This window comes from Chroicocephalus ridibundus, chromosome Z (genome assembly GCF_963924245.1).
Source record: "Chroicocephalus ridibundus chromosome Z, bChrRid1.1, whole genome shotgun sequence".
Lineage (NCBI taxonomy): Eukaryota > Metazoa > Chordata > Aves > Charadriiformes > Laridae > Chroicocephalus > Chroicocephalus ridibundus.
In genome coordinates this window covers 83918992-83946646 of record NC_086316.1, presented here as the reverse complement: position 1 = coordinate 83946646, position 27655 = coordinate 83918992, and the positions used below count along the sequence as shown (strand labels likewise).

The 27655-nt window shown below is 43.0% G+C and overlaps 1 protein-coding gene across 4 annotated transcripts in view; it reads left to right on the top strand.

The window, feature by feature from the left end:
• Positions 1-27655, top strand: part of DYM (dymeclin) — a 241013-nt gene that overhangs the window by 123043 nt on the left and 90315 nt on the right. For 3 of the 4 annotated variants that reach the window (XM_063319472.1, XM_063319469.1, XM_063319470.1), the window contains one exon: positions 14941-15105. The exons of the other annotated variant lie outside the window; for it this stretch is intronic. In XM_063319472.1, the coding sequence (XP_063175542.1) occupies positions 14941-15105 (165 nt within the window). The remainder of the gene's footprint in view (positions 1-14940; positions 15106-27655) is intronic. 4 annotated transcript variants of the gene reach the window in all.

Here is a 27655-nt window from a genome sequence, read left to right as displayed (position 1 = left end):
TTTGTATATGTGACGCTTGGAAACGGAGAGTCTTGCCCTGAGCAGCTCTACTCTTGACATCTCATCAGCGTGTCATTCCAGTGAAATTAGTGACAAGACGACAGCTGATTCCTGAAGGCAAAAGCTTTTCCTGTAGCTTCATATATTGGTATGTTTGCCGTTTTTTACGCAGGCGGACACCACTAGAGGCTGCCATACACCTCGCTAATTAGACACGCAAATTTAACATTAAATTACTTTTATGGGACTAGAAAAACTATCTTTTTTTTTTTTTTTTCTCCTACATTATCACCACAGCTGTTCACGTGCAGGGCTGTGTGAGCCCCTAAAATCACTTCTCCCTGTTAGATGGCTTGACTTAAAGATGGCGTGTAATTATGTCGGTGTCAGATTTTGTTCGTTTCTTTGGCTGTCGTAGAGAGTTCGGTGGGATTCAGGGAATGATATGACGAAAGAGGTTTCCAACGTCTTCCTGATGCTCATGGGAGTCAAGTGGAATTAAGAAAAAAAGGTGTGTTAAAAAAGGATACAGGTCAGAGACTTGTGCGTGCTGTAGGGTGCGGTATGTTGTACTTGAGTGTCATCGTAGCCCTGCTATACGTGGTAGGAGAGCAAAGCGTGAGACGTACAGCCGGCCATGCTGATTGTCCTGCTGGCTGGAAGAAGCAGAAACAGATAGGACCCCAACTTCTCCTCTGCTCTGGGGAGACCCCGCCTGATGTGCTGCCTTCAGCTTTGGAGTCCTCAGAACAAGAAGGACACGGAGCTGTTGGAGCGGGGCCAGAGGAGGCCCCGGAGATGCTGGGAGGGCTGGAGCCCCTCTGCTGGGAGGACAGGCTGAGAGAGCTGGGGGGGTTCAGCCTGGAGAAGAGAAGGCTCCGCGGAGACCTTCCAGCCCCTTCCAGTCCCTCAAGGGGCTCCAGGAAAGCTGGGGAGGGACTCTGGAGCAGGGAGGGGAGCCATGGGACGAGGGGGAACGGTTTCAAACTGGGAGAGGGGTGATTTAGATGGGATATTGGGAAGAAATTGTTTGCTGTGAGGGTGGTGAGCCCCTGGCCCAGGTTGCCCAGAGAAGCTGTGGCTGCCCCATCCCTGGAGGGGTTCAAGGCCAGGTTGGCCGGGGCTTGGAGCAACCTGGGCTGGTGGGAGGTGTCCCTGCCCAGGGCAGGGGGTGGCAGTGGATGGTCTTTAAAGTCGCTTCTTAACTGTGTTTAAGTTGTAATGTGTGAGTTTCTGTAAAAACATTGTATTCCTACTGCAATAATTAAGTGGTTATCAGCTGCAGGTAGCTTTGATGAGCAAATTTGATGCCAGATGAGGGAAAAAAGGCATTTCTCGTAACTGGTCTTTTAACTTGCCTTTTTCCCAAGAAAGTCTCTGAACTTTGATAATAGATGCATGTAGCCGTATATTTTATATTCCTGTGTGTGAAACCACGTAGCTAGTTTTTTAAAATATGGAGTAATGTCCACCCAGAGTCTGACTTCAAGTTTATCAGCCTTTTTTTATTATTATTATTAACGATGGCCCTAATTGCTCTAAGGAAAATTGTCAGAGCCCTGTAAAACTTCTCTGATTAAACCAGTAACTCCAGGTCAAAAAGTAAATTCTAAAAACATTTGCCGTGAAGTTTTTCCTCTTATTTTAGCACACAATTAAGTGTGTGCCTTGTGCTTGGGCACTGGTATAATTCTTGAGTGCTTGGGTTTGCAGAAATAAATATTAGCTCCTTTGCAGAACGGAGTTCGCTGCTTATCCCAGGATGGCTTTTGATAAAACGGTTTGATTTTTCTTGCAAGGTTTTCCTTTTTCGGTCTTTTTTTATAGAATTGCACATCTTTGTAATATCTCCCGTGTTGTTTGGCGGCGCGCATGACGTTTTATTTTTCCTGACTGTACTTTCTCGCTACCTTTTTATAGGCTGTACGTAGTCAGATTAATTGTTGTTATTGTCAATTTTCATGCTGTGTTGCCCGTAAAAGAAGAAAGCGTATTACTTCCCTCTGCTTTGCCCTAGATCGTGTCAGTTGTTGCTTTTACGAATTAGGGATAAGGAGAAAACTCATCAATTTTTTCCCATTTTTCTGTGTTTGGCAGAACGATGCCGACTCTAATGCATGTATTAATTACGTCTGCTACCATGGCTTTTGATTCCTGGCCTGTGGTTATTTATTGAAAATATTTTTTTATTATTATCATTTTCTGTGTCTTGGTGAAGTGTTTTTATACCTAAACTTTCTTCCACAAGGATCTATAGAGAAGATTTTTTGAGTTTGCCAGGCATTTGCGTATTCAAATAAGCCAATATGTGCGCTCAGCCAAGAAGAAAAAAGGTTTCTGCGGCAGCGAAATGTGTGTGACCTGACCTGCGTATTAGGGGCCACGTTCTGCTGAAAAATCTGTAATTTTTAGTATGTGAATGGGGTGAAATTACAATTTACCAATTGCTTCGTAAAATTGTGAATCGTCACAATAATGGGATGTAATTGCTGGCTTGAAACTCGTTAGGCTGCTCACGTAGGAAGATCAGCAAATATCTCTCCCACCTGGCTTTACGCTCTGTGAGTATTCCGGTTTTCCTGCCTTTTTTTTTTTTTTTTTTTTTTTTTTTGTTCCCTCTTTGATGTCCGCGGTGCTTTCGGGAAAGCTCTTTAACATACACCTTCCTCTTTCACTGGAGAAGAGCGACGGGACAGTTGGTACGGAAAACTAGTGAAATCGAGTTACCCAAATCAAAGGCACTTCTTCAGGAGAAAAACTTGGAGGAAGAAAAAAAAAAAAAAAAAAGAAAAATCAAAACCCAGGTTGCTGCATGACTACTTCAAAGCTGTTTGGTTTCTAATTCAATTCTCATTTGAAAACTTAAGGAGAGGAACAGAAGAGTTGCTTCTCCTACGGGAATCGTGATTTTTGAAACGGTGAAATTTTAGCTTAGTCGGCGCTTCAAACTTTAAATGAGACGTGTGAATCGAGCCAGAGAAATCAGGTGAATAGGGCGTGCGATACTTCTATCACACTCCTCTTTCTCGCCTCTGTCTTGCAGCGGGGGAATGAATGGTGAAATTGTTCCACATTTAGGAGCTGGGTACCTTCGACCCATCCTTATTTTGCAAAAGTCTTGTTTCCGAAGTTTTCAGTTTTTAGGAATCAAAAAGCAGGATAATACAAGACGTCAGTGGTAGAGCTATAGCCTAAGAGCCAACTTATACCTTTATTAACACATAATATGAAAACTAATTCCTGCTTCCTTTATTATTTCTCCCTCGCTGCTGTCGTAACAAGGGATTTCAGTTGCTTAGAGCTGCGCGGCTCCGAGGATGCTTTGAAACGCGCAGGTTTGCGTCACACCGCGCACAGCGGGTAGGCTTCAGCGCCACCGTAAGAACGATCAATAGACCCGTCTTTTATAGTCTGGGTTCAAACCTTAATTGGACCATTAAATTAAATCTCCGTTTACTGATCTCTTCATCCCAATAGAGGAGTGTTCATAATAGCAAACCCCAGGGAAAAGCGGCTGCTCCTGCTCTCACACCGATCTACATCAAGAGACGCCACGAGTCAATTTATATAATAATAAAAGATCACGCTCTGAAAGGGGTTCTTAAAATTAATGTCCTGTGGCCAGAGCTGTGAAACACTGAACCCTCTGAGCATCGTCTTGTCTTTTCCTTTTTTGTAACCGCAGAAAAGAAAAAAGGAAGGAATTGAGGGTAGTGAACAGTTTCACTAAACCAGTGATGTCTGTCTCTGCAGATATTGGGCGATGCACGGTCACAAATCCCCAGTTTCTGATAGTGACGTGTAAATATCTCCAGTCTGACTGTTTCCAGAATAATAGGTAATTTTTTTTCTCCTCTTTTGCATCATGTGGACTGTAGCTGTGCTAGAAGGAAATTACCGTAATGAAAGTTATTGCAAGAGTATGACTATTTGCTAAGTTTTCTGAACAAGAGGGGGTTTTAACGTCAGGCTGATGTTGGATTTTGTTGGCCATGCTCTTGGTGCAGGTCATGAACGTGCGGGATGCCCTGCAGCCCCGCACTCTGATTCGGTACTTTGAGGGACCTGTTGATACAAACAGTGGCTTTCGATAATTCCCATCCCCACATATTTTCATACTAACATCATGTTGCTGAAAGAAACAAGGAAAAAAGCATCTTTCTGTGGATTCGACTTTGGGCAATTTATCCGCAACTCAACCAGCGTGTTGGATTTTTCAGCGTTTGCTTTACAGCAGTAGAAAACGACCTGTTCATCTCAGCAAACTTTCATTGCCGTGTGGCTAGTGGATTTGTTACTTTGACAGATTTGTGTTATTTTTTCCCCCATGGCATTTGCTATGTACTGTATGCCCTAGATTTTAGCAATAAATTCCCTTCAGGATGGAAGGCCACAGAAGTGACTGGTTGACGTTGCCTCTAAGGGAGGAGTTAAAAACCTCAAAGACATTTTAGTGCTTCTTAACGTTGAAGTAGTTTTGTAGCATTGTAGTTTAGAGGAGAAAACATCTATTATCTGAGAGAAGACTCTGGGGAGACCTTATAGCAGCTTTCCAGTATCTGAAGGGGGCCTACAAGAAAGCTGGAGAAAGCTTTTTACAAGGGCATGTAGTGATAGGACGAGGGATAATGGCTTCAAACTGGAAGAGGGGAGATTTAGATGAGATATGAGGAAGAAATTTTTCACTCTGAGGGTGGTGAGCCCCTGGCCCGGGTTGCCCAGAGAAGCTGTGGCTGCCTCATCCCTGGAGGGGTTCAAGGCCAGGTTGGCCGGGGCTTGGAGCAACCTCGGCGGGTGGGAGGTGGGTTGGAATTGGATGATGATCTTGAAAGTCCCTTCCAACTCTAACCATTCTATGACTCTATGATATGCAATGATATTCTGTTTCTGAGAAACTGGTTGAGATTTTTTTAACCCCTCGTGCAGTGCGGTATGTCGCAGAAGCGATAATGACATTTTTATTAGACGTGAAATTTTATTAGAAGTTCCAAGTAGAGCGAAAAGTCACGGTTTCCCAGAAAAAGGTTACTGTCATGTTCAGGCCATGTTTGCAGGAGGACATTGTGGGAATGGAAGATCAAACAGCTCCAAGCCACTGAGCCTGAACTTTGGTTTTAATCTGCGGACTCTTGGAAGTAGAGGTTGTGTGCACAGCAAGATACCTGCAGAGATTTTTTGTGTCAGCTGGTCAACCTTGGGGAGCTTTGGTTTCCTCTTTTCACGAGCTGTTCACAGACACGCTAGTCTTATTTGCAGATGCGTTTTACGCTCTTCATCCTCCACTCTGTCACCGTCACTACTTCCTCATACATTCCCGAATCTGTGGAGTGCCTTTTGTTGGGGGACAGAAGCAATTTATAAAGATCTCGATAGCGTTAAATAAAAGAAACATATGCTGGCCTTATTAGTAGCTTGTTGACCTAGATTAGCTGCGGGGAAGCTTATAAGCTGATCAGCCACTCCAAAATTGGGAGGTGTCATTGCAATTAGTGGGAACGGCTGTGACAAAAGGGGAGACAACAAGGGAAAAGAGAACATTAGTAGCAAATGTCCTCTTGCTGGTATGATTTAGCAATTTAAACGTAACGAAGCTCAGTTTTAAAAGGAATGAAGCATCCTTTGTTACTGTGCATTGAGTGCAGTTGTCATCAAACGTATTAAAATGCCGCTTGTATCAACAGAAAGAGGAGTTCTCCATGTGGGCTCGCCCGGTTTTGCCTGCGTGTAACATATGGAGGTGAGGTTTTAGGCTGATATCAGCTGTTTCCAACATGGAAATATCATTGAACTTGGTTTAAGCCCGGTTGAACCTGCTGGGAATTCCGAGTGGGCACCTGATGGGACAGTAATACCCTCGTCCCCCATCTGGCGTGAGCAGTTGAATGCCCTGCATGCCATTAGAAGTGGTCGGAGCCCGGGACACCCAAGCTCATGGGTTATGGAGATTTCCCAGATGGACAGACTCCCAGCTTTATTTTGAGAGAGATCGGATCAACGTCAGCCACGGAGGGGTCTTGGACAAACCGTTGCTTCGTTCTGTTTCAGGGTCTTCTCACACGAAGCAGAGTGGTGGCACTGTGTTATCCTCCGCTCTGCGTATCATGGCACAGGACTCCTTAAAAACACCGTTGTTGATTGCTCACCTGGCTTAAAAAGGCTTTCAATATCTAAATATATACCGCTCTAAAAGCTCAGCGTTGGACAAGATGGTTCTCTCTTCCCTCGACCGCTTTGTGTGTGTCTGCTGACTTGTACGACGGTCATTTTGAGGGGGGAAGTCATTAGGACATCTCATTAGTCTTCTGCCATCCAGGAAATTGTGCGGTACAGAATGGATGCTTGGCAGAATGGGTGATTAAATTAACGCGATGCAAATTAGCACAGAATCGTGGCCGTAAAACTGAAGTTTACTGAAGTCTTGTCACCTCTTTCAGGGAATCTAGAGCATCACACGGATGCTTTCACGCAACGGAGAGCTGCGGTTTTGGGGGTAGAAGGTCCCGTTGTCCCATCTTTAATTATCATGAACGGCCCATTCAAATTTAGTGTTCCACATAAGCTCTTTGGAAACAGTAGAGCTTGATAATAGTCTTCAAATTGGGGAATTAAAACTTTTCTTTGTTTTTTGGCGGAACCTTCCAGCTTGTAAAACTGTCGATCTTGCAAATCTGTTACGGTGGAGAGGGAGAAATATTTGAAGAAAGCTGGACAGAAATAACTGGTTTTGTGATAGCGTTGTTTTACAGATTAATTTGCAGGGTAGGTGGAGGTTCTGAGTTGTGTCCTTTTAAGTTTTCTGCATGTTTTAACAGTGCAAGGAAGCAAAATGGAGAAAGCTAGCAGCATTATTCCAATCCTGCCAGTGCAATTCTGATTTCTTCTAACCGGCCTGGAAAAAAAGATAATCGCCACTAAAGTGTTTACTGGGTTGTATCCCACTGTAATATTTGGGATTTGGGTGTTCAATATACGGTACGCTGAAGATGCGAATCTTACAGTGTTTGGCATTTTAAAAAGTCTTTTTTACAGCGATAAATCGCCCTGCATAAGATTTTCGGAGATTTAAAAAAAAAAACAAAAAACAAAAAAAACCAAAAAACCAAGAGAATTCCAATAGCCTTTTAGAAACTATTATTTGCTATTCTGGTAGAAGCCTAGAAACTGCAACCGCCTCTTCGCAGTTTGTTTTGAATGGAACGCGTTTGTAGGACGGAAATGAAGAGGTGACTCAAGATACATCACTTGCTCGAACCTGTCTTTTTATCTGCAGTTGCAGGGTATTTGGCTCATTAAGCACTTTATTCAGATACAACGTGTACCCTTTTGAGCCTCTCGTTTCCTTGTTAGAAATGTTCTCTTTGGGGAAAACTGCGGTCTGAAGAACCGAATGAGTAACGATCGCAGAAGGATTTCGTTGGCAACCCAAAAGCGTATTACGGCTGTAAATAAGCATGAGCACGAAATGAAAATACAGCATTGTTTATAAATTATTTTATTTTTCCTCTCAGGGTGCTGCTTATTTCACGTTTTAATGGTGTCATTCTGTAAATATAGATGACACTTCTTTTAGCTTTGCACTTCTGTGAGCTAATATCTCTCTCCAGGCGTAGATATGAGCGCCTGCAAGGAGGGAAGCAGAGGAGTTACTGATAACACCCAACGGAACTGCGTCGGTGCCCTCCAAATTGCTCCTGAGAACCTTCCTTTCCCCACCGCACGTGGAAGTTTTGAGTCCCTTCAGACCCCACGCTTAAGCAAGGATGTTTTTTGAACAGGCTTTCAAACTGATTTTAGGAATACGAGGTAACAGTTTGTGAAACTTCTGCGTCCCTTAAGTACTCAAATCAAGGTGTTTCCACCGTAGGTTGCGTGGCTCGCAAAAAGAATATTGCACTTTGAAACATCTGACACTTCTAAATGGAGGGTGAAACTACAGGTACAGAAGAAAGAATCAGGATTTAACAACTTTAATGCGCGCTGGGTCTTTATAACTGTTGAATGACTCAACCTTTTTAATGGTAATGGCCTTCAGCAAGTTTAGGAAAGAACAGGCTTTTAGGTAAAGTAAATACACTTAGTTCTGCAATGAATAAATAAATTTGCCGTGAAGTTGTGTAGAGACATGTTTCTGTAACTCATTAATTGTGCTCTTGGGTCCACAAGTAGGTCTTTCTCCAAATACCGCGATTTATGTGGGCTCAGAGGGGATGAATCCCGCTGCGGAACGGGGCGAGGACTCAGCCAAGCGCCGCCGTCTCTGGTGGGGCTCTGGCCGTTGTCTCGCGACGGAGGATTTTCAGCTTCGCGCAGACCGAGATGCAAATGTCCGTGTTAATGCGGGTGTCGTAGGCGTCTCCTGTAATCCCGTGCAGAGCCTGTGAATTATCACGAACGTCTAGCCAAAGGATAAAAGCGCAGGAGGCTTCAAAAGCGACATTCCCGTAGTAGCATCCCTTAAGCTGCCAGGGATATGTGTCTTCCGAGTAACTGGTGCATCTGGGTGATTAAAGCCTTTGCTCTTTGTCTGAAACATCAGTTCTGAATAGACACCTCCTCCCAGCTCTTTCGTAGCTTTTCTTCTGATGGGTCCTCGGTTCCTTGTGTCTGCTTCTAATATACAAATCCTTTTGTTCTTTTTGATAGAGCTTCATCTCTACAGGGGGAATTTGGCCTTTCTATAGACGAATCTTATGTATTTATCATTTGATTTTCAGTCGGTATCAAACATCTCCAGAACTTGTTTGGTTTTCATTTCCTTGCCCTCTTTTACTATAAATACTTTTATGATGAAGATAATACTCCCCTCATAAGCCTGTTGTGTACGTTTGGCCAGTGCTGTGACAGAGCGCCGCGTCGGGGCATGGGGACGTACATCTGCGACCCATTATCACAAATAATCGCTTTTTAAGTATTTAAATAATTTTCGTGCTGCGCTCTTCTGTGTTGTTACGGCACCTTTAACCCTATAATGACCCCTCCCCTCCAAACGGCTGGTTTGCAATAATGTGATTTAAAATCCTGTCATGGCTTTGTGTTTTAAGATATAAATGTAACGTAGCTGAAAAGTAGACCTGTAGGAATGAAGTATTTTTAGAAAGAGAAGTCACCCTGTTACTTGGATTAGGAAGTTTGGTGGGGATCAAGGAGGAAGGAAGTACCCGTAGTGAAAAAGGATCAAGTCAGGGATTACTTGAGAATTGACACACACACGCGTGCGTCTGTGGGACCTGGTGAAACACATTTTGAATGTGCTATGAGAGTTGACTCAAGCCATTGCAAGACCACTGTTGATCATGTCTGGAGAACTGGTTTTGGGCGCCTGGAGGTAAGGAAGGTGTGGCTAAACTGGTGCAAGGTCAGTGGAGGGCTGCCATGATGCTTGGGAGCTGGAGCACTTGGCTGGAGGACCTCTTACGAGCATGGTCTGAGGGAACTGGGCTCGTTTAGCCTGGAGAAGAGAAGGCTTTGGGGCAAGGCTATGACAGGAGTTTCAGAGAAAAGGTTAGCAGCATTCCCACATGGAGGAGGAGCTTACAGAGAAGTTAGAGCCAGGCTCTTTGGAGAAGCGTGTGGCAGGAAGATGAGAGAACGATCATGAACTGAAGTCAGCAGGTTCCAGCCTGATGGAAGAAGACAATTTTTCACAGTCAGGGAAGCCCTGGCACAGGAGCCCAGAGAAGTTGTGGAGTCTCTGTCCCTGGAGGCTTTCAAGACCCAACTGGACAAAACCCAGGTCTGGATTCAGTGTTAACCCTGCTTTGAGCAGGAGGTTGGACTAGAGACCCCCTACAGTCCCTTTCAACCTTAATTGTGACTCTAAGATAAGTATAATAAAAAAATACATTGAAACTGGCTGAAAAAGGAGGACTTGTTTGAAGTGTTCTGGTATGGTAAAGGTCAGTGTGATCTCCTGCATCCCCGGTACCGACTTTTATTTTATCTTAGGGAGCTTAATTGTGCTCACACCATAGCGGCCAAAACCCACCCCAAAGAACCCCAGCCCTCCTTTCTGTTGATGCGTGTGTGTCAATCTTTCATAACAGTCTTGGTACTAAAAACCAAATACCTACACAATATTTATTCTGCTGCGGTTCAGCAGCAGCACATGTCGTCAGGTCATCAACGGCAGAGTGCTAAACAGAAATGGAAACTTTTGCTCAAAATTCTAATATTTTTGTGGTGAATACGATGTATTTTACTGTCGGCAAGAGGGCAAACAGGCTTTTATTGGTTGAAACAACGTTAATAGGTGATATTTTAGGCAGAGAATAAATTAGGCATTCTCAGGGAGTGATTTAATAAGTTGTTGTCATCATCTGGGTAGTATTTTAGGGAGTATAGAATGTGTTTTGGTTGGGTTTGTCTTTGGGAACAGAAGAGTAATGACTAATAGGACTTCCTAGAACATAAGCTAACATGAACAGTAGTAAAACATTTGTAGCGCGTCACGACATTCTCCCCGCATGTATACGGATAATTTGGGGTGCTGACTAACATGTGCTAGTTTAATTAGCTTATACTTTCATTGTGTTTGTTTTTGTTTTTTTTAAAAAAAGGCTTTCGTATTGGCTCTCCCATAGAATCATGTTGTAGCGTAACTCCCGCCTGAAAGTCTCGCGATTAAGTCTTCAAAATCAGGCAAAGATGTTATTTGCTGTCCATTTTTCAAATTCTGCCGCAGAAACAATATGACCTAAATATTTAATCAGGCTTAACAGTATTGGCTTTTTTTTTTTTTTATTGCTGCAGATTAATCTCGTTTCTCTGAGCTAATACGTGGGGCACGTATGTCTTCAAGACCTTACTTTTTCTCAAGGATGTTAAAGATTTATAGCCTTCATAAAATCTGGAATGCACCGAGAGGAAGATTATGTATTACAATTACTTAACCATTAGCACTGGGAATTTTTCCCTTGAATTCCGTCTATGCTGTTTCAGACTAGGTTGTATTTATAGAGGGGTTGGTGAATACCGTGTTTAGACGGCTTTTCTATACCCTGCCCAATTTGCTCCGTTGCTGTCTCGTTAAAGAGGTGTTGGCCTGGTGCCATTTATGTGTTTGTCTTTGATATATTTACTTTAAAATTGCCCTCGACTTCAGTCGAGACAATATCAGCTTTCTGGTTTAAATAAATAAGGACATAAGTGGTTTTGCTTAGTGCTGTTGTCTTGTTGAAGTCTGTCCTTAAAACTTTGGATGGAAAAAACTAAGGTGAGCGTATCATGAATTTCAGCACTTCTTATTTTTTTAAGTCTTATTTTTGCGAAGTGTTTAGTCTGTGGCTCTAGTCTTGTGTTCAGCCTGGAGAAGAGAAGACTGAGAGAGGATCTCATCAATGCTCATCAACATCTAAAGGGTGGGTGGCAAGAGGATGGGGCCAGGCTCTTCTCAGTGGTGCCCGGTGACAGGGCAAGGGGCAACGGGCACAAACTGGAACACGGGAAATTCCATCTGAACATGAGGAACAACTTCTTTCCTTTGAGGGTGGCAGAACCCTGGAAGAGGCTGCCCAGAGAGGCTGTGGAGTCTCCTTCTCTGGAGATGTTCCAAACCTTCCTGGATGTCCAACCTGCTCTGGGTGACCCTGCTTTGGCAGGGGCATGGACTAGATGATCTCCAGAGGTCCCTTCCAACCCCTGCCACTCTGTGATTTTAAGTACTGCTGCTTCAGACAAATGTAAAAAGCTCTCAGGAAGAGAGGACCAGAGCTCCAGCCTTACAGGAGGTTGGTATAAGCAGGTGAGAGTATCCTCTGAGCAGTCAAGTGAAGGCGTTCACTTTTGAAGGTTTGTGAGAACAGGCTGTCCTTGCAGGGTGACAGCGGGAAGGATGACTCCAGAAGTTGCGGAGAATTACAAGGAAGAGCAGTTTCCCTCTTGAGCAGATTTATTTCTTTTTTTCTTTTCCCAAAAGAGTTTGTTGTTGGGGTTTTTTTTCTTTTCTTGCTTTTTTAGTTTTTTGGGTTTTTTTTTTTTTGTCTCATTTGCCCAGCGAATACTCAAGCTTCCTCCCTGCCTTCTCATTTTATACCAGCTGCTGGGCAAGATCAGACAATGCCGGAATCAGGGAAGAAAACATATTCATGGATGCCAGAAACATGAGTACAAAGAATTCTTAAGTAGCAGGTAGTTTCCAGGCCTCTTCCCAGATGTCAGGTTCTCTACGCTGTCTTTTATAGCATCAAATTATTTTACGTATATTTTTATTCAAAAATACTCGTTATTCATGGTTAGAAAATGAGCCTTTCCTGGGTTGGTTTTGGTGTTTCGTTCAATTTTGGTGTCTCTCAATTCCCCACCCGCTGTGTGTAGTAGAGAAAGGGAAAAACAAACAAGAAACCCACAAAGAACCACCCATGGGAGTAAACCCTTGGAGTCTTCAAAATGCCACTTGCTGAATTCAAACGGATTGAATTTGGTGCTTTGACTTGATCCCTGTCAGTTTTGAGCAGCTTCGCTTATCTTAAAGATGTTGCTGGGTTTCCATGTTCACATTCATCTCCATCCAGTTGGTGTTCTGGCACCACAGATGATCGGATGCGAGAGATGGATTTCTACCAGATGCCTCTCACTTGAGTCTCCCAAATCTTGATGCAAAGCTCTGTTGATATGGATCCAAAAATTTTGGGGTTCGGTGGTTTTAATAGCCATGCCTATTAAAGACAAAGAATGTTGAGAACTTAAAGGTTAATGGAGCATATGGATTTTTTTATTTTTTTTTCAATATTATTCAATTCAGTATTCAATTTATAGTGGATTTAGCTATGGTAATGTTTGCGTAGTGAGAAGGCATTAGAGGAGTCTTATTATTTTTACTACCTAAAAAAAAAAAAAAAACCTAGTGAAATTTTATTCTTATGTAAAAATACATATATTTTATTTTTTTTTAGTTGGGATAACTCAAGTCCGCCCTGATTTCCCAGACTTATGTATCGAGATACTCTACTATTTAGCTATTGGAAGTTGACACTGTAATGCTTTGTTGTCAGAATTCAACCTGTTGATCAGATGGCTTTTAGTTTTTATAAGAGGAAATTATAATCTTCTGGGGTGGGATTTTAGTACAGTTTGAGCTCCAGTTTTGTCCTCAGGGTACACAGAATACATGAATAATACATGCACGTACGCACCTTCAATCAAATACAGTGTTCTTTCTTTTCTCTAATGTTGCTTTTTCAAATTTTTCCGTACTATATTGTAGTTGAAGATTGCCTTTTGCTGTAAAGTAGAAGTAATATGTCGCGTAAAACATACAGGAAACGAAAATTTCAGTAACATGCGACTGTAGATGTCACGGCTGCTGGAAAAACTGATTTTGGTGATTTCAAACACGGTAGCCACAATTAGTCAGTGAAAGTTGGATGTAAATTTTTCTTCATGTACATATTGGTCAAGAGGTCTGAGCCTTGATTTTATTCAGGTTTAGCTTAGCGCATTTAATGACGGAGGTGCTTAGTCTTTGACATTGAATCATAGAAATGCCTAAGTTGGAAGGGACCTTCAAGGTCATCGAGTCCAACCATCAGCCTAACACTGCCAAAACCACCACTAAACTGTGTCCCTCAGCACCATGTCTACAGGTCTTTTAAATACCTCCAGGGATGGGGACTCCACCACTGCCCTGGGCAGCCTCTTCCAATGCTTGATAACACTTTCGGTGAAGACATTTTTCCTAATATCCATCCTAAACCTCCCCTGGTGCAACTTGAGGCCATTTCCTCTTGTCCCATCGCCTGTTCCTTGGGAGAAGAGACCGACGCCCCCTGGCTACCCCCTCCTTTCAGGGAGCTGCAGAGAGCGAGAAGGTCTCCCCTCAGCCTCCTTTTCTCCAAGCTGAACACCCCCAGCTCCCTCAGCCGCTCCTCACAAGCCTTCTTCTCTATTGTACACCATGAGGTAATGAGGTATTTTCTATGCAAAGCCTATAATAATGAATGTTTGAGGTAATATGATGTATGTGCTTCAGAGTTTACCAATGATGCAGTTTGTTGCAGGTGAACAACCTCGGTGAGACACTGGCCCAGGTTGCCCAGAGAGGTGGTGGAGTCCCCATCCCTGGAGACATTCAAGGCCAGGCTTGATGAGGCTCTGAGCAACCTGGTCTAGTGGAAGATGTCCCTGCTCCCTGCAGGGGGGTTGGACTAGATGGCCTTTAACGGTCCCTTCCAACCATTCTGTGATTCTGTGAACTACTCTAATTAGTTTATTCTCCTTTCCTTTAGGAGCGGGAGGGTATCCTGTGAACAGGGATGGGTAATATCTCTTACTTAGAGCATTCAGAGTTGGTTAGTATGAAAACCGAGTATTTTATTACAGTTATTTCATGGAATCGATTGTAGTTTTTCATCAAAAAGCTGACCAGCTCTTAAGTGTGTCACTCAGTTATGATAAAGCCCCATGTTTGAGGCACTGGAATTAAGTACAGGAATACTCTGCCACTGGAATTCCAGGCTGAGAGAGCAGTTCGTGCTGATCAATAATTCTGTGAGATGTCAATTTCCACGAAAATCGGTTAAATTTTGCAAATTTTTTAATGGTAAACTTTGTAAACCGGGTTCAGACTCATGCGTTTATATTTTCAGGGCAAATTGAGAGGGGCAAAAAACTTCTCTTAATGCATTATTATCAACCCGAGGAAAAAAAGGAAAAGGGTGAAAAAAAATTAAAAAAACCGCCATGTCTCGCATCTCTAACCTGTGAGACTTGGTGAGTTCCCTTTGCGGTAGTGACAGAACCAGACAGATCCGTCTGGCTTTTGAAACTTGTTTTGTGTCAAACTGCTCCATTGCTTACTTGGGATCTTCCATTGACGCTTGGCATCTTCCATTGACTCTTGGCACAAAAAAAAAAACCAACCAAGGACGTTAAACCGTGAATTAGCTTTCTTAAAGGAAAATACCTCTTTTTTCTGTTTTTTCTCCCTTTACCCTTGTCTTTCAGTTATACCTGCCGCCACTTGCGGAGATATGTGTATGTCTTGGACAAACTGTATTTCCCCCACTCCCACTGCTCTACGCTGCAGCATTGCTTCTCGACCCTCAGTGACAATGGAGAGGAACTCTTGTCTTTAACTTGTTCTCACATTCTCAGATCCTATGCTGCCAGGTTATTAACCTCTGCTCTCCCTTTACTGCATGCTGCATGCCCCGTGACTGATCTCTGCATGTTTGCCAGTAATCTGCTGAATCGCATTAATTTCTACGGGGATGGTTTGTGTCTTCGTGGCACCCTTGATGTATGTCCTAAAAAATGTCGTAGAGGTGGGAGTCTAATAACGGTTTGGGTTTTTTCGTGTTGGGTTTTGGTTGTTTGGGTTGTTTGTTTTTTTTTTTTTTTAAATTCAGAATACAACTTCTAGAATGAATGTGTGGCCTTTGGAAGTTTTAAACGCTTCTAATGTTAAAGTATTTTAATCCTTTTCCAAAGCTATGGTATAAAAATCTAAGCTGTGATTCCCAAAGCTTCCATCCAGTTACGTAGTTGGAATTAGCGCGGAGATATACCTTGTCTGACATGTAAGTGTCTAATACTTCCTCGATGCCCATTATTTTGGTAACATTGTCTCTATAAATTGTTTTTTAAGAATGGGAACGATAGAACTTTTCCCTCAAGTTCAGTAAATTAATGATAATTTACAGTAAGAGCCGCCATTTTTGATGTGCCTGATCAGTTGGGATTCTACAGAACAAGAACGGTGAGAGTCATCCGCCCTGAACGACGGCATAAAATCCTTGTTCACGATGCAGAATTACAGATGTTCTGCAGCAACTGTGAAATAGCGGGGAATTTAGCAATAACTTCTACTCGCAATCCCCAAACGTTGTCGCTAAGATGCTTGCTCCAAGTAAAAATCAAGTTTTACTATCTCACTGTTGACGCTGCGGGTAATTGAAGATATTACCCGAGCTGCTAGAAGTTTTAGGAAAACAAGGAAAAAATTGCATGACAAAATTGAGCAGAACGTGGAAAGCATCCAGGGGTGGAAATGCAGCTTCCCGGCTCAGCCCACATACAATAGCAATAGACCACACAGTAAATATAAGTAAAACCAGCTTGATTGTCAAGGGAAGAAAATCTGGCGTGCAAGCTGAAATAGCTCTTTTTCTACAAAAGAAATTTTATGGTAGGACATATAATGATGGAGAGCTACACTGAAGGATCTCGACAGGAGATGAAATTCAACAGACTGTCCCAGGGGCATTCTCCAGATTAATTTGGAACAGGGATGCGGTCTTAAAGTAGGCGAAACCCAAAGATTTCGAAGGCGTAAGTTAAAAATTATTGATAATAATGAGGGCAGTCCGCACCAAAATCTCGTTTAAGATGGAATGTTTTACGTGTAGGAACGATGTCCTGAAAAGAAAAGAAATGGATTAATTATTCCAGCTGGTTTCAGTGAAATTTGGGTAATTCCGTGCAATGGCGACGCTACAACGTTAAGTTGGCAAAATCATCCTCGGGAGGCGTAAGTGCTGCTCCATGGACAGGGCATCTTTCAGGTGGCTTTAGGGATGCAAATAAGCGCTAATACCACTAAATATATTTTCATACAACAAGCTCGTGACGTTTTTAGAGCAAAAACTTCATCTAGTCGGTCCCCCGTACCGCAACTGATGGAGAAATAGTTTACTGGTATTACTTTCTGAACCGGGAGTTCTGCGTCGGTTAAGATATTGTAGAATATTATCAGCCTGGGCGACCGTAAAATCTCAGGGTTTCATTCCAGGCTACCCTTCTATGAGATAGAAGGAGAGCAGAGCCTATTTGAAATAGAAATTGCTGCTAGAAAAATATAGAGGTAGCGGGTTTTCGCGGCAAATCTTCTGTGGTTGTTACCGGTAATACGTGATGAGAAAAGCCTGCGCTCGGGAAAGTTGGCTGCGCCAAGCGTGTAAATAGCAGTCAAATACGGTGGCGTAAATGGAGGTATCAAAAAAAAAAAAAAAAAAAAAAAAAGTGGGTTTTGTGTGAATTCATGCATCCGTCCAGTATTAACTGCTGCAGTATTTTATCCTGGGAACCGCCCGCTCAGAGAAGAGGTGGAATGCGTAAATTACTAAACGCGGAGGATAATTAATTATGGTGATTTCTCAATCACGACCCTCCCGTCCAGGCCTCTTTACAATACTCCTGTACAATATTTATGCTGTATACACGATACTTACAGTTACAAATATAAACCTGAGTATTGCCCAGTCTCTAACCCTGTCCCGATACCCCCAGGTGATGTTGCTTGTTTTTAGATAGCCCATAAAATTAAAGTTTTTAATACTGTTTTGGTACGTTTTGTGTGCAAACATGGGTATGGACGTGAAGAGTTGTAACCTTTAATTTGGAGGTGGGGAGAGGGAATTAATAAAACAAAGGAGAAAAGGTGATGGCGGCTTTGGAATGATGGCACTGACTAATTAATAGTAGTTAATAGCGCTTTTCTCTGTTAAAACACTTTAAGAAGTGTGTTTATGCTGGTGGCGGATCAACGTTGTTCACATTTTCAAGATACCATGGGTTTGTGTAAGATCAATTCTATAGGCACAGGGCATCCCACGCTTACTGAACAGCCAAACTGGTTAAACTGGGGGAGAGGGGAAGGAAAATGGTATATATTCCCATATCCCACAGGGAATAAGACCGCAGGTCTCCAGGCAGTTTCATTCGGATTTAGTGCCAGTCGTGCTTTCGGTGGCTTTTCTAAATTATAAAACCAGAGGAGACGCGAGATCTTAATTTTAATATGCAATGCATTAGCATAAATATTGAGCCTGGGATTGTCATCTCTCATCGCTACTGTCTAATAATTCTGTTGTGGCCGTGCTATTTATTGATGATGGCAGTAACCGTCCTTCGGGATGTGAAATACGTTCGCCCACCCTTCCCGTTATGGTTTCCTTCCGTTTGTCGCGTTGATGTTTTAATGCTCGTTTTAATGCTTTGCTTTTTTTTTTTTTCAATTTTCAACCTCTTTGGGTCGCAGTCGGTCGCGGGGCAATTGGTTTTAAACAAGGAAACTGGCTTGGTGCGTTGTCCTAGGAAAAAGGCGGCTAAGAAGCGGGGATTTGTTTGGGGATGCTTGAACAGATTAGGGACAAGTTTTATTTTCGTAGCTGGCTTGACGTTGTCGGCGTGAAAGCAGGAAATTGGGTTTTGCTGAGCCTCGTAAATTGAGTAAACACGCTCACGAAGCAGTCGCGTGAAAGGAAAAGTTATATGGATTCATTTGAATGACGCTTTTTTTGCCCAGAGAAAAGAAAACAAAGAAATGGAGTGTCAAATTTACGCAGTTTTACCCATTTTGCGTATCTTTTATTACTTAATGCTTTGTTTAAACAGCAAAATGGATCTAATAAGATTTTAGTACTCCTTTTTCCAGAAGTGTTTCTGGCACGTTGTCTGAAGCCTGTAGAGAATAAGCTTTGCAACGGTACTCCTCCTGTGCCATCGGAGTCGATGGAATTCCGCAATTACATTAATTTAAGAATGTCTCATTGCTGGATCCAGGGCCTTGGAGATGAGCTTTGAAAAATGCTGCTAATTACCAGAAATATTTCTGTTGCTGCAACGTCATGGTAAAATACTGGATAAAACCAACTTGGATTCGTTATCCAGTTGCCGACTTTTTTTATCTTGGAGCGTGAGTTGGGCTGGGACATGGGGGCTGGATCCCGGGAGTGTGTAGACACCCTTTTCTCATGGTATGGATTACTGGCCCGTCCTTCGGTACAGCCAGGAAAAGGTGTCGGAGTATCATCCTGGAAAACAGCTAAAATATTTGCAATTCTGACATAGTTTCTTTGGCTTTAGTCTGTGATGGGAAAGTGGGATACGTTTATTATTGAGGGGGTTTTGCGTGGATTAATGCAATATGCAAAAGGACGTCAATTAGTATTCTTTAAAATGGGGTTTGCCTGGCGCGGATTCTTTTTCTCTGGTTCTATAGATCACCTTGAGCGTTTGGTTACGTTCAGTTTTTAAGCAGTTAATATAAAAATCTCACCCTAATTTAGTAAAATAGCAAGTGAAATAGTCAGTACCCCACCCTTACATAGGATCTGGGTAACAGAAGATCTGGGCGTTCTCTTCAAGAGCCCCTTCGCCCTTCTGAAAACCGGTCCTTTTCTGTCCGGCTGTTTCCAGTTAAAGCAGTCAGTTATAAATAACTTTTGAAAATAATTTCTATCACTTCCGAAACGTGCTGGGTGTGATAATTTAAATACGCAGTCGCAAATATTGATCCTTACTTCACTTGAGAGCTGATATTGAAAGTGCTCCCTGTCTAAAGCGAATCAAAGCGTTACTGAGAAATAACAACGGTTATATTATAAACGTTTGGTTGGTGGGACAACATATAAACACAAAAATCAACAAGATGAGCAATATTATTTTGATTTTAAGGACCGTTTCAATGGGAAGGTCTCTATTTGGTGTCACACCTTGGGTAAACAGGGCCGGCTCTGCAAACAAGTCTCCCAAAGAGAGTGAAGTCAGTGCAGGTAGGCTTCCATCCAAAGCGGCGCGCGAAAACAAAAATGTTGTTGGAAATTGGGGTAGGCGGATGAAATCGGTTGAGAATGAGACAGTTTCCGAAGGTAACAACATCTTACTTCTACAGGAAAAGTAGGCATGAGTCTGATCTCATGAGGTGCCCCAGTCTCAGGACCTATTGAAAACCTTTATCGGTAAATAAATCGCTTAAAAATCTGTGAAAAGGCAAATAATTTGTGACGTAGTGATCGGACCTTATTGAGAAGGCTTTTTAAGTCTCTTAAGTTTCGAACAACAGCTTGCTTTTTTCACGTCTTATGAACAAACCCACTTAGGTCACAGGATTAGGAGTAGAATAATGAAAATGGCAGAAGGCTGGACCCGTCACAGGCGAGAAATAGCTTCGCTTCATTTATCACGAAAGCAAACTATTCCTGGAATGGTAGATAATTTAATTTAAAAAAAAAACCAAACATCTTTCTCCAATGAAGAAGTCTAAAAACCTTGGTAGATTTAAGTCCTTTTTAGGAATAAACTAACTTGATCCTCTTTTTTTGATGATATTGATGAAAACCTTATTTTCTGTGGGCTGTTTTAGGAAGATTCTGTACCTTGCCTCCAAAATTGGCATCCGACCGAATGGTCTGCGGGTGCTTTTCCTCTTCCTTTTTTCCTTTCCGATCCCATAAGCGCTATTCCGTGTGCTCCGCTCAGCGTCCTGCCCAGCCGGAAGGCTGAGGAGCGCAGAATTGGTACCCGTTCGGGGACTGCGATATCGTTGCGTTATCATTGACTATAATTATGGGTTGGTTGGGAAATTTTGCTTGTTACTGAGACGTAAAGCGTTATTCATCCCACTTCTAATGTCAAAGTTGGAGATTGTGTATTTTTCTGACAATTAATACAATTTTTTCTCTTAACGTGATCACCCGCACATCGACAAATTCCAATAACCGGTGTTTAACCTAAAGGCTCAAAGGTGGTCTTTTTCCTAATGGGTTTAATAGTCGTTGTTTTACTTTTTATTTACAATGCAAACCCAATGCTGCGGGTTGCTGTAATAATTTATTTCAGTGCTTATGGGATGTGCAGTTTAAATTTCACTCCTGGGTAGACCGTGGAACAGCTGACAAGTTTGATTTTACTCATTGAAGTAAAAGTAAGAATAAGTAAAAATGGGCAAAGGGAAAAAAATTCCAATCTAACTACACTCATATTTCTTTGAGGACGCGGGTCGGTTTGTTAATACCAAAATGCTGAGTTTTCGATAGAGCAGCCTGTAAGTTTTTATGGAAATTGTGTTCTCTGAGCTTCCACGCAAGATGTTTTGTGTGGACTCGGTTCCGGATCTGGGATCACGGGTCAGGAGAGGAGGCTTTTTTCTTTGGCCGCTGTGATGGTGTGGAACAACGTTTCTCTGAAATCCGGCTCATTTAATTCTTTTCCTTTGGGGAAAAAAAAATAGAATTAAAAAAAAAAAAGAAAAGTGGATAAAGGTCTGTTGAATGAATATAGTTTAATGTTTTATTGCTTTTTGATTGTGATTTTTAGTCGACTGCTGATAATTTTATTGGCGAGTTGGGGCTTTTTTTATTGTGGAAGGATCACTTTACACTCAACATGGAGTGACTTGGCAGAGGGGAATTGTTTATAAATAATTCTCTTGCAAATTATTTGTCTTCGTACTGCGCAGCATATCGATCAAGAAGACGGGGAGATAGAAAATCAATGCTGTGGGTAGTTGGTGGGTGAAAAATTGCCTCGCTTGTAGGTCTCAAAATGCAATTTAACTGGATGCTCATCAAGTGTGAGCACACGTCTGGTGGAAACCCTCCTGCCCGGCTTCATTAACTCCTACCCTACTTAAAATAACGACTCGAGAATAGTTTTTAGGGAAGCAGCGATGAATGAAGGGGAAAAATTGCTAATGTCAAAAAAATAGCCATGTGAGCAAGGTGTGTTTTCACAGAGCCGGTAGAATTTGTACGTAGGTCGAGCTCTTGGGATGAGAGGTCCAGGTGGCGTTGACTTTGAAATGACTTTGAACTAGGCCAGATGTATGAGTTTACTCTGAAAAAATTTGGGAGATTAAGGAATCAAGTCTTTAATAAGGAGTCCTTTAGTATGCAAAAATATAATGCTCTCCAGTAGCTGGAAATTGAAGCAAAACCAATTGAGACTTTTTTTTTTTTTTACACGGCGGATGATTCACTGGAATGGTTTAACAAGGACTCTGGATTTCCCAAGATCGGAATTTTTAAATGAAATTGGATTTTTTCCTAAAAGATATGTCCAAGGCCAGCCACAGCTATTGGCCTTGGAGGAGGAAGTAGCTGCGGGAATTCCGATGACTTGTGTCAGACGAACTGATCAAAGTGGCTTTTCGCCATTAAAAATCGGAGTTACAGGCAGATTGCCATGCGGGATTTTGGTATTTTGTTTGTTTTACAGATTTCTTTAAAAGGCTGCATTTTAATTCAGAATTTGCCCATTCCAAATGTTATCTTCCCAGGTACTATCCCCCTGGGTGATCTTAGTTCAAAAGAGCGTAAGTTGCCAAAACACCGCATTCTTATGCACACACACAAAAAAAAAATTAAATTGAAAGGGAAAAATGGCAAATCCTGTGTTCTTTCTATGTAATAATCTCTATTCCTCCCGCCCTGGTAAAAATTTATCACAGGCACGATCTAGACGCATTCTGCCGCATTAGCATGTGAAACTAAAACACATCTCGATCAGACGGAATTATTTTTAATTGAATGCTTATGAGCCCACGTTCCCATGAGATGAAATTGGAACAAAATTACTTTCACACGTTTCCATTGTAGCAGTGTGTTTGGAGTCCGGGGGTTTTGCGTTCATACGTAATGTCTGGCAATTAATCAGGATTGGGGAGGGTGTCTTATTCTTTTATAAGTATGTAAATAAGCTATTGTTTGGAAACTAAAAAGAGAAATATTCTATAGCTTGCCTGAAGAGTTCAGGAGAATAAGAACAAAATGAATGTCAGACTGAACATGGTTTAATAGTTTATAGCTGAAAGCAGAAGGATTTATGCTCATTTAAGACAATTTTCTGCTTAGGCCCAAAAGCCTTACTGAGGTTCAGCTCCTCTGTAGTATCTGCCGACTTTCCGAGGGTGGAGATCGTCACCTTTTGGGTGGAGAACGTCACCTCTTGGGTGAAGAACCTCACTGTGTAAGCCAATTTTCTGCTTAGACCCAAAAGCTTTAGTGAGGTTCAGCCCCTCTGTAGTATCTTCTGACTTTCCGAGGGTGGAGAACGTCACCTCTTGGGTCAAGAAGGTCACCGGGTAAGCCAATTTTCTGCTTAGACCCAAAAGCCTTAGTGAGGTTCAGCCCCTCTGTAGTATCTGTTGACTTTCCGAGGGCGGAGAACGTCACCTCTTGGGTCAAGAAGGTCACCATGTAAGCCAATTTTCTGTTTAGACCCAAAAGCCTTACTGAGGTTCAGCTCCTCTGTAGTATTTGCTGAATTTCCAAAGGTGGAGAACATCAACTTTTGGGTGAAGAATGTCACTGGGTAAGCCCATTTTCTGCTTAGACCCAAAAGCTTTAGTGAGGTTCAGCTCCTCTGTAGTATCTGCTGGGTTTCCGAGGGTGGAGAACGTCACCTCTTGGGTGGAGAAAGTCACCCCTCCAGCAGCTTCAATAACTCACTGTCAGTGTCAGCATGGAGTGCACCGTGGGTATTCTTTCTTTTGTCCACCTTGGTGATGTGCTGTTGCCTGTTTTGGTTTCCCAGACAGCATTGCGTGACCTTTAGCTAGTGAAGGCAACTTAGTAAAATGTGTAATTATTGCCTAAATATAGAAAATTATTCACTTGGAAAACAACAAACATATGTTAATGATTTAAAACATCTTCCAATTTGTCAAATTAAAACGCAGATTCTCACCAAAGCTACATTTTGGCTTATGCAGAAGGTCCTCTTCATCGTGAGCCCTCCTTGCAAATCAACAGGCTGGGGCTGTGATTCCAGCACGCGTTAGGTTCGGATGAAATTAGTGGAAAGTACCGACTGCAGCTAGAACTATCACGATTGATAGTTGCGATGAAGATGTTCCAACCGGAATGCCTCAAGTTAAGCATCAAAATGTATACTTTTTTTTGCTTTTCCTTTTGAATAGCGAAGAGCGCTCTACAAATACCTGAAAGGAGGTTGTAGAGAGATGGGGATCGCTCTCTTCTCCCAAGTAACAGGCGATAGGACAAGAGGAAACAGCCTCGGGTTGCACCAGGGGAGGTTTAGGATGGTCACTAGGAAAAATTTTTACACTGAAAGGGTTGTCAAGCATTGGAACAGGCTGCCCAGGGAAGTCGTGGAATCACCATCCCTGGAGGTATTGAAAAGACGGGTAGATGTAGTGCTTAGAGATATAGTTTAGATTAGTGATGGTTTTGTCAGTGTTAGGTTGATCGTTGGACTAGATGATCTGAAAGGTCGCTTCCAACCTAGGCAGTTCCATGATTCTGTGCGCTTGCAATGAATTGAGAACTAAATGTTTAATCCATACACATGGACATCCAGAGATAGATCTGGGTCTCTACCTTAGTAGAGTAGATCTGGGTAGTGTCTTAAGTCCTAAGATATTTCAAAGAGCTTTGCAAACCTTGAGTCACAAATGATTCGCAAGCGCCCCCGAAGAGTGGTGGAGCAAAGAACTTTGCAGATGTCTCCTGGAGAGAGAGATGTAGGTGATTAATGGTTCTATGATTAAGGGATTGGAATCCTGCGTATGAACAGTGGTGATGAATCAAGTCTTGGCAAAGGACTGAAGAACAGAAGCAACAAGACATTTATGTTGTTAACGCAGGAGACGAGACATTGGCTTTTAAGGTTGGATCCAAAGTATCCCACTCCGTAATACAAAATTTTAGTTCAGCGGTAATTTTTAGTCAATAATCCCAAGAATCAATAGCACGGTTAAAGACAGAAAAAAAAAAAGAAAACCCCACAACATACTCTTAACATCGTAGGTGGTTTCACATGAAATGTAGTTTGGTTTGTGGGATATTGTGCATAAAACATGTGGTTGAGGAGTCTGATTTGGGGCTGATTGTGCAACACACCTAGTTGTTCCGCACGTACCGGCTGACTTCAGGTTCCTTAATGGCACGTTAGTTTCAACGCGATGAATCCAAGAGATAAACCTTATATAGGAAAATCCAGATCATTTTTTTTTCAGTAAGCCCAGGCTGTCTCAAAGCAGAGGTTGTGGTATGAGCTTCAGAGACTGAAAGAGGGGAGATTGAGATGAGATCTGAGGAAGGAATTCTTGGCTGTGAGGGTGGTGAGCCCCTGGCCCAGGTTGCCCAGAGAAGCTGTGGCTGCCCCATCCCTGGAGGGGTTCAAGGCCAGGTTGGCCGGGGCTTGGAGCAACCTGGGCTGGTGGGAGGTGTCCCTGCCCAGGGCAGGGGGGTGGGACTGGATGATCTTGAAGGTCCCTTCCCACCCAAACCATTCTGTGATTCTGCACAGGAGCCGCAGGGTAGAACTGCTTAGTGAAAATACCTGAGAGTTTTCATTTTCCTAATTAATTGCTGCTCCAAGCAGCATGAGTGTGGAAAAGTTTTTTTTTTTAAAAATCTTTATTTAATATCTGATTAACAGTATAAGTGATTAGAAGCATCATCCTCATGGTTCTCCTTCCGGAGTAGTTCTGGGTGGTCTCTCAGCTGGTCAACTGTTCCAATTTAAATTAGGGATTCTCCAGCAAAGGGGCGAGTGCCACCAGTGAGGGGTGGTAGGCACATTGCCCCCAAGCTGCTGTGTCCCACAGACCTGGCCTGGCTCCCCTGGGGGACATTGGGGCTGTACAGGCCCCAGGCAGGACAGGGAGAAAAGGGGATGGATGGAGGGAGCAGGGAACGTTGTCCATCTGCTTAACGGAGGTGTAGCTGCTAAAGACTTGGAAACTGGCATCCAGATCCATTCGTACTGATCTAAATGACCCAGAACGTTCCAGATTTGCAGAGTTAGTAACACTGCAAGAACTATTTCTTTTGTTCTTTTCATTTCCAGCTTCTAATGAGAACATCCAACTACAAGAACTGTCATTTCTTCTCGCGTTTTGGTATCGCCATTCGTCACCACAGACTGTTTGACCAAGAAACACAGGGGTGGGGGGAAGGAGGGGGGAAATTAGTCAGCTTTTTATTCTAATCCTCCAAAGGATTGATTAAAGTCGTGTATGGAGGTTTTGGATCCCCACTCTACAGCAGGATGTAGAGCTGTGAGCTATTCTTAAGTGTTTTTGTTCTTTCGTGTTTGTAAGCTGAATTTGTGAGAAAACATTGATGAGAATGCTCCCACTGCACCAGCCACAGATCAGAAAAAGCAGTGGGAGAGGAAAATAAGAACAACCACAACTGGTTTCCAAAGATGACTAATCCTGCAGCCCCAGTGTAACCTCCAGGACAGTGATTAGCGTTTGGCTTTTCTTCTAAATGCTGGAAAAGTTCTCTGGGGCGTCAGCCTAGCTGAAAACTAGTTCAATACGTGTACACTGATGAAAGATTTTAAAGTTTCCATTTAATGTTCCTGCCTCACGTACTTGGTTACTTTAAATACTGCTAGGTGCATAACGTGCGGTATCACATCTCATCTACCTTCCTTACTAGTTATCAAAACGTGTTATGGAAGAGGAAAATCCAGTTTTGTAGGTAGGATAAAAAACCTTTAAGGGAAATGACCCGTCCAGAATAGTGCGATAGGCTTCCAGTTGGTGAAAATTCAACCCTTACGTTTTGTCAGCTTGCATTGAAGTGCAGTCCAGCTTGGTGGTCTTCCACTGAGAAGAGAGCCTCAGAGGAACCGCTACCCTACCGAAGGTGAACCTCTGCCCTACTGAAGGTGAACCTGAACCCTGCTGACTGTTAGGCACCACTAAAGTTCTTGGTATGTCTTTGGTAGTGCACAGTCCGACAAAAAACTAGCTGTTCTTTCCTAAATTAGAGTTTTCCTGTGCATTCTGTTGCGATAGCTCCTCAGTTTTGCAGAACGGTTTTAAGAGAATTCAATGTAGATGTGTTACTCTCCTCCACAATGCCAGAAGATGCAAGTCCTTGGAATGCCTTTCAGTGTGGGGTTCCTCCAGCAGGAGGTAAAAATTGGTGATGAGGGCTTTAGAGTGCAGTTGTGGCTTTGCCAAAGTTTCTACATTGATTCGGTGCTCATTTCCAGCAGGTTGTCCTTGCATTTTGTTGTTTGTTGCAGCTGTGCTAAATGTTTAGCCATGCTTATGGTGGATTTTGGGGCATCCCTGAGTGGCTGAGGTTGGATAGGACCTCTGGAAATTGCAGAGCTGGTTGCGCAGGTCTGTATCCAGATGATTTTTAGTGTCTCTAAGTATGGTGACTTCATAAACACCCTTGGTAACCAGCGCTGAGTCTTTGTCATCGTTACACCCTCCCATCAGATATTTGTACGCACTGAGATCCCCTTGAGCCTTTTCTTCTCCAGACTCGTCAGTCCTAGGTCTCTCAGCCTCTCTTTGCATATCAGATGCTCCAATCACTTAATCACCTTTGTGGCTCTTTGCTGGACTTGCTCCGGTATGGCCATATCTCTACTGGTGAGCCCAGTGCTCCAGATAAGGCTTGCCCAGTGCTGAGCAGAGAGGAAGGATCACCTCCCTCGATGGGCTGGCAACGCTCTGCCTCATGCAGACCATGGTGTTGTTGGCTTTCCTTTCCTTGAGGGTGCATTGCTGGAGGACGTTCGACTTGGTGTCCACCAGGACCCCCAGGTCCTGCTGGGTGGCCCTGGTATTTCCTTTTGAGCTTCACGAGGTTTCTGTTGGCCTGTTGCTCCAGCCTGCCCGGGGTCTCCTGAATAGCAGCACAACTCTCTGGTACGTCAGCCTCCTCCCGGTTCTGTGTCACCTGCAGACTTGCGGAGGGTGCTCTCTGCCCCATCAAACAAGTCATTAATGAAGATGTTGAAGAGCATTGGCCCCAGAACCAACACGTAGGGTACACCACTCGTGACTGGCCTTCAGGTGGACTTCATAGCTCTCTGAGCCCAACTGTTCAGCCAGTTTTCTGTCCACCTCCCTGTCCACTTATCAAGCCCCTGCGTCGTGAGTTTATCTCAATTTGAATACGTTATGATTATCTTGATTTTTCTTCTGAGCGCCGCTGTACTG